Below are 7,202 nucleotides of genomic sequence, written 5' to 3' on the forward strand. Positions count from 1 at the left end.
CCAGCCATTTTGTCGATCGATTTCATCAACCATCTCTTCGCCATCCTCAATTCTCACATACTCTCACTTCCATTATCAAACCATAACAATGGTACCTCTTGCTCTGGACCCTAAAAAATGCTCTCCCCAATTTTTGCCACCACATTCCTCACGGCCTTCTCTTCCATGGTCTGCAGTTCTTGTGGATCAATCTCTGATAATTCAACCTCCCATTTCACAATAGTATCTCCCTCTATGTCCCGCAAGCTACCATCACCTAGCTTCGCTTTAGAAGCAAAGAATTCGATAGTGAATTCAAATGTCCGAGCATCATCGGCCCTGTTTTTCAATGGCGCACACTGTGAGCTAGCGGAAGTAGACGAGGCATCGCATAGGATGGAAAGGATGCACAAATTACCTAGTCAACGTTGTTGTTGTCTCTGGCGGCTCCATCACCTTTAGCCCCCCTCCGCCCCACCCAAATCTGGATCAAATCGACCAAAAAAACAGAGGAGGGAAACATGAACTGTAGTGAGATCTAACTCGACACAGAAGGGAACATGCTGGACAAGGGTTCCGGATTCACTCACCACAGCCGCCGCCGTCGCCGAGATCGAAAGCTCCGCCGCAGAAACAAAAGCGCCGCCGCCGTCTTCGGCTCACCGCCGGGAGCAACAGAGCTTCAGACGGGCGGTTTAGACAGACAAGCCAGGCACGGGGACACGTATCACCCGATGCACTGCCAAGTGGGGCCGTTAGTAGATGCACTGTCAAGTGGGGCCGTAAGTTGACGATCTGCCAAGTAGGACCCACATGTCTTAAACATAACCTCGCTCCCGTTGACGACCATTTTAATCGCCCGAGTGGGCCTTTGGCTATTTGGGCCAGATAAACGTCGCACATGATCCAATTTGCATCAAATGTGTCGCACAGGATCCAATTCGCATCAAATGTGTCGCACACGAGCTATTGACCCATTAAATAGGGCTATCTATACAGTAGGTCAAATAGGATCAGGTATTGCCAATTCCGAATTCAAGTACAAAAACTAAGAAGTTGGCACTTTTAACACAAGGAAAAGGGAGCCCACATATAAAATCAAAAGCGAGTTGGTTCTTGGAAAGATACTGGTACCTCAAATCTAGGGTCAATAATTCCGTATTCGTACCACATAATGAGAGGAAGGCGGCAACATATGTATCCAGAAAAAAGAAACCTACCAAGATAGAAGCCAAGAGTAAGTGTAACTGAAGAATAAAATCCGAGGAAAAAGAATCTCTTCACGTAGAAATGTGCACAATTGTCCATATCTTGATCTAGAATTGGCACACGCACTTGAATGCGAATTCAAATGAGATGATAAGCTCAATGAGGAATTCTCCATGTCGGCCTGATCTTGGTGTGTCACTTAGATATCCTCTAGTTATCATTCAGATCTAGGAATGTTTGATGAAGCAAGCTTCGATAATTGGAATGATGCCCTTTGTTTATTGCATCACAAAAACTACAAGCCAATTCGAAGGGAAAAAACTGATACACGAGGATATGAAGAGGTTGAGACACGGAGTTGAATCCTTGACTAATTGGCTTACCAATCTCTCTACCGGCATAGATGAATCCATATCACCATTTTGGCGGTGTATGTGGATGATATTGATTTTGAAAGTTACAATGGTTATGTGGCGAGGCGGGCGAAGGAGGAGCGACACGTGTATGTCTCTCTTGTTTTCATGCTCATACATGTGGGACACATCCTCCCTTATAAGGAGATCTAATTTCTACCAAATTAGCAATGTGGGACTAAACTTTAGTTCCACCTCTTGTCCTGTACGAATGGGTTAAATACATCTATAGGATTTATTAGAAATTCAGAAAATGGTTATCGGGCTGGTCCATACAGATTAAATTCTAGCAGGACATATGTTTTATTTGGGGGGGGGGGGGGGGGGGGTAATACTGCTGTCAGTATTGATATGGGAGGAAAGAAGGATAACCGATGACACTGACGGAACGACGTGATAATAGAGGACATGAACATGTGAAAGAAATTGAGGCACGTCTATTGGGCTTACAGACGTACGTATGATATATTTTTTCTTCCGTCGCAATGGACATGTTTCCTAGTATAAATAAACGACCATACTGGCCATAACTATCGGTAACTCATTAGGCTTTTGCCACTCCGAGCTTTGGAGTTCGAGGAGCGACACGTACGGTCTTATGAAACGGGCGAGCCATGGACGACGAGCTAATCAACCCGTGCTCCTCCTTCCCTGTCTGTCCGCCGTCCTGCCAGTTCTCCACAGTTGAAGTCGAGCACCACAACCAGTTTATCGAGTTCGCCTCCTGCGAGGTCCCCGAGCAGTGGCTGCTCAGCGACGTCGTCGTTCCGGCCAAGAGTGACGACGCGGGCCGCCTGTGGCCCGAGTTGTCCCTGCTCTCCACGGTCTCCGACTTCTCTGAGCTTCCAACTGTGAGCCTCCCGGCTTCCACGAAGCCGCAGCCGGCGGCCAAGCGGCAGGGACGTAAATCGGGAACCCGCTCCCAGCGGCCCAACGTTAGCCACGTGGAGGCGGAACGGAAGCGGCGCCATAAGCTGAACCGTCGCTTCTGCGACCTCCGCGCTGCCGTGCCCAACGTGTCCCGCATGGACAAGGCCTCTCTCCTCGCCGACGCGGTCACGTGTATCGCCGAGCTCCGCAGCCGACTGTCGCGGTTGGAGGACGAGAGCAAGCAGGCGGCCGCCGCGAGGTGGGAGAAGAGCGCATCCTCCCGCTGTTGCGTTGGCAACGACTTCCAGCATCACCTTGCCGGCAACGAGGCAGTGGAGGTGCGGATGCTTGGTCGGGAGGCGGCGGCGGTGCGTATGACGACGGCCGCAGGGTCCGTCCCGCATGCGCCAGCGCGACTAATGGGCGCGGTCCGGTCACTGGAGCTGCATGTGCATCACGCGTGCGTGAGCTGCAGGCCGGGCGAGACGGTGCAGGATGTGGTCGTTGACGTGCCCGCTGCGCTGCCAGACTTGAGGTAAGACTTGAGGTAAGCCCAAACAACTAGAAAGGGAGAGGAAAGAAAGAAAAAAAAAGGAAAGAAAGAGAAACAACAAGATTTACAACACGAACAGAAGGAGACTAAGAAAGCTAAAAGAGAAAAGCGAAAGCTAAGCTACTTCTAATAGGATTACAACAAGGCTTCCAGCCAAGTGGAGAACTGATGGATATGGTTTCTCTTCATCCTGTATTTTAACAGCTTGAGCTCCTCCACGAAGATAAATTTCCAGCCCTGAAATGAAGGAGTTATATTCTCAAAGATTTTATTGTTCCTTCATATCCAAATAGCCCATGACCCTAGAATGATAATCTCCATAAAGAAGGGGTAGTTCAGCTTGTCCTTTAGATCTTGGTAAGCTTCTAACACTAACAAGTTATGTGATCTTGTGGGACAGATAAAATCTCAGCATTAAATGGCAAAAGGGCATGCCCAAAAAAGATGATGTAGGGTTTCTTCCTGTTGACAGCCCCTCACTGCAGAATTGTATGCTTCAAGCTCAAATATCTTCTTCTTAACAAATTCCTTGTATTGATTCTATCATGCAACAACATCCAAAAAAATACTTTGTGTTTTGGTTGGCAAGAGCTCTTCCAGATCCAACCGAAGTGTGGTGGAGTTTGCTTCTACCCAATGAACACATTGTAAGCTTGGATGGAATAGTAGAATTCGTCTCCCCATATATAGCTCCATGTGTCCACTAAGTCCAAGTAACGAGTCTGTCTTAGAGTGATACCTATATTTTCCATTTCCAAGAATTCCTCATATGCTTGAGTAGTCAGTGGGAGATAAAAAAGATCTTGACGATATTCAGTGTTGATCGCTTAATGGACATTTAAGTTTCGGTTTTTGGCAAAAGAGTATATATGATGGAACTATGTTTGATCTCCACCAGAAAGAACCCACCTTATGATCTCCTGGAAGTTTCACATTACTATAATATGTCTGCCAAATCAAGTGAACCCACCGTATGTCATGCCTATTGAAGAATATATGAAGATTTTTCATGAGCAGAGTCTTGTTTTGTGTGTATATATCCATGACTCCCAATCCTCCTTCACTCTTAGGTTTACTAACTGTGTGCCATGCCACTAGAGCTAGTATATCGTCTTCCATAGAATAACTCCGGCAAGCCAAAACTGCGGCGGAGTGGCTCGGGCTCCGTAGGAAAATGGCTACTGGCCACCAAATCACGCGTGAGGGGTCACATTCGAATGATCGTGGCGTGCTGCATCGATTTGTGGCGGTGGTTGGGTCTGGGGCGACCGGAATCGATGCCGGCGACGAACTGCAGTGGTGGTGCGTTCGAGTGAGGTCGAGGGCGAGGCCGCAGGCGCCGTGATTTGGCTTCTTGGGGACGTGCTGAGCATGACCCCATGCTGAGATGAGCTGTAGCAGGTCTGGCTGTGGCTGCGCCATTGCCTGCGGCTGCAAGCTTTGGCCATGGCGGCGCAATGGACTATGACATCGGAGAAGAGTTGGGAAGCAAGGGGATCAATGTAGGTGCTCACCGGGAGCCTGCAGGTGTGCTGAAGCTTGTTAGGGCGTGCTCGACGGTAAATCATAGGGGCGGAGCTCTGGCAACCTGGTGGCGGTGTGGCTCGATCTGATCTCCCGGGCGGTGAGTGGCACCGAGACACCAAGGCGTGGAAGTTATATACCAGCGACCTTTAGACCCACTTGCTGCCACGAACCGGGACTAAAGGTCCTTTAATCCCGGCTCCAGCCATGAGTCGGGACTAAATGCCAACCTTTTCGGTGGCCTAAATTCCACGCGGGAGAAGGAACCTTTAGTCGCGGCTGGTGGTTGCAACCGGGACTAAAGGTCTTCTTTTTGTGTACAACACTTTATGTAATACTTTAGTTTTAAAATAGACTTTTTGCTTTAGGTCACAAAAATTATACACTTTCTGTTACTGCTAGTAGTTTTCAAATTTGAATAGTTTAAATTTGAATTCTTTAAAATTTGTATGAATCACTAGTTTGTGAATAACTTTAGTTTAAAATAGATTTTTGAGTGATTCTTTTTCATGCTTTATTATATTGGCGTGTTTTATCGGTATGTTCAATTTGGGAAATTTTAGGATATTTGAAATTTGTGTTTTAATCAAAAGCAGATTATGTTTAGCTCTTTTAGTCTAACACCTTTTTTGCTTTGTTTTAATTATTTTACTTCCTGTTTTTCTGTTATTCTTTTGCCAAATTATATTATCTTTATGTTAGCCAACATGTGGAGTTTTAGTTTTCATTTTGAAGAAATTATTTGAAAGAGTCCATTTTACAAATTGAAATTAATTCTTATAAAATGCAGAACAACTTGAAAACTAACCAAATGAGTTGATTTAAATTGTGTATAATTTATATACTACAAGGATAGGAATAATTCCTAGTTTTTAAAATTCTTAACTTAACAAATAGTTATTAAAAAAAGCATGTTTCAAGTGCCAAAATGCCCTAGGTCTTACAAAGATTTCGACGTCACAAGGGGGTAGCGAAGTGAAACTTTTTGCTTGGTTGTGTTAGGGTAACCCCTAGAAACACCCAAAATACATGTATACCCTAACGCTTACAAAGATGCCCTCCGTTTTGTCCGTAGTGGGACTTTCCAGCTATAAGTCCGGAAACTCACTAGAGAGAAACCGATGATGGTGAAGCCGGTCGCATCCTAGAGTGGGATCTTTGGCTACAAGAATTTTTCTTCGAATATGTCCCTTGGTTGTGATTGCGTCGTAACCATGGATAATCTTCCACATTTAATAGGATGATTGGGCCAGTGTTCACTTTGAAGGGAGGAATTTCATCAAACTTATTATAATATTCTCACATGTTTGTCTTCTCCTCCACTCCCACGATAATTCTTTTGCTTGAAAGAACTATATGGGGCTTTGGCTAATCGTATGATGTATTCGCTTCCTTACCTTTTATTTTTATCGATTTGGTAGACATGTCCTTCACATTGAAAATCTAAGACATATCATTAGCTAGGACGAATGATTCGTCTGTGTACCCAAGATTACTGAGATCCACTGTTGTCATTCTATACAACAGGTCCATCTCTACCACGCCGCTTGTCATATTGGCCCATTTGGACGGAAAACTACTGGACCTTAAAAGAACGTCCATGGTCAAGTTTCCATATCTCCTCTATGTAACCATAATATGTGTCCTTTTTCTCACTGTTGTATGTTACATCCTAGCGGACACCACAGTTTTGGTTGGTGCTTTTTTTATCTTGGGCGGTCATGTAAAACATATTCTCATTTATCTCGTACCCTTTGAAAGTCAATATAGTCAAAGATGGTGACTTGGTCAACAAGTACTGCTCATCTCCAATAGTAGTGTTATTTGTGAGATGTGTTTGCAACCAAGCGCCGAAAGTCGCCATGTGTCTACGTTTAATCGAGGAGTTGCACTGCTCCGGGTTCTTGGAGAGTACAATATACATGTTTTGCTCGATATACGGAGCTAGCAAGGTGGAATTTTGTTGAACTGTTTAGTGTGCTTGAGTTGAATATTGCCCATCCATACTCATTATTACTTTGTTTCCTACCGTGCCTATTCCACTCAGTCTACCCTTATGTCGTGATTGAGGAACACAAATCGGCTTAATGTCAGGAATAAAGTCAATACAAAACTCGATAACCTCCTTTGTTCCATAGCCCTTGGAGATGCTTCCTTTTCGCCTAGAATGGTTATTAACATATTTCTCTTAGAACCCCATGAACATATAAAAGGGTAACATATTGTCTAGAAATACAGGACCCAAAATGGTTATCTCTTCGACTAGGTAATCTCTTTGACTAGGTGAAGAACGATGGTGTGACCAACAACTCGAAACTGACAAGAGATTGGACAAATCATAATGGGTACTCGAACATTTCCCGGTATAACCCCCCTTAATGCGTCATAATCACGTGTCAATAATGAGACTTCAGGTTTTGTAATTTTTTCTCTTCCATATTTATTATTCTCTTTATATACAATGAGAAGCCGGACGGAATTTCATACTGCTCAGGCATTCAAAAAATATTTCCTTTTCTCCTTTGTTAAGAGCATAGCTCATAGGACCTTGATACTCCTTTGGATGCATGTCGTCTTTTTCAATCATATGGTGTTGGTCCTGCCGCGCCTCCGATGTATATGTTGTCTTCCCATACATGACCAAGAATCATAGT

General features: G+C 44.8%; 1 protein-coding gene across 1 annotated transcript; it reads left to right on the forward strand.

The window, feature by feature from the left end:
- Positions 1–2,175: 2,175 nt before the first annotated feature.
- On the forward strand, positions 2,176–3,010 carry LOC123408164 (transcription factor MYC2-like). The gene has a single exon (XM_045101340.1). The coding sequence runs from the start codon at positions 2,216–2,218 to the stop codon at positions 3,008–3,010; it is 795 nt and encodes a 264-aa protein (XP_044957275.1). The 5' UTR covers positions 2,176–2,215.
- Positions 3,011–7,202: the final 4,192 nt, after the last annotated feature.

This window comes from Hordeum vulgare, chromosome 7H (genome assembly GCF_904849725.1).
Source record: "Hordeum vulgare subsp. vulgare chromosome 7H, MorexV3_pseudomolecules_assembly, whole genome shotgun sequence".
Classification (NCBI taxonomy): Eukaryota; Viridiplantae; Streptophyta; class Magnoliopsida; order Poales; family Poaceae; genus Hordeum; species Hordeum vulgare.

Bases quoted from the DNA above. Each gene is read 5' to 3' on its own strand.
- LOC123408164 (XM_045101340.1), top strand. From the start codon at position 2,216: ATGGACGACGAGCTAATCAACCCGTGCTCCTCCTTCCCTGTCTGTCCG.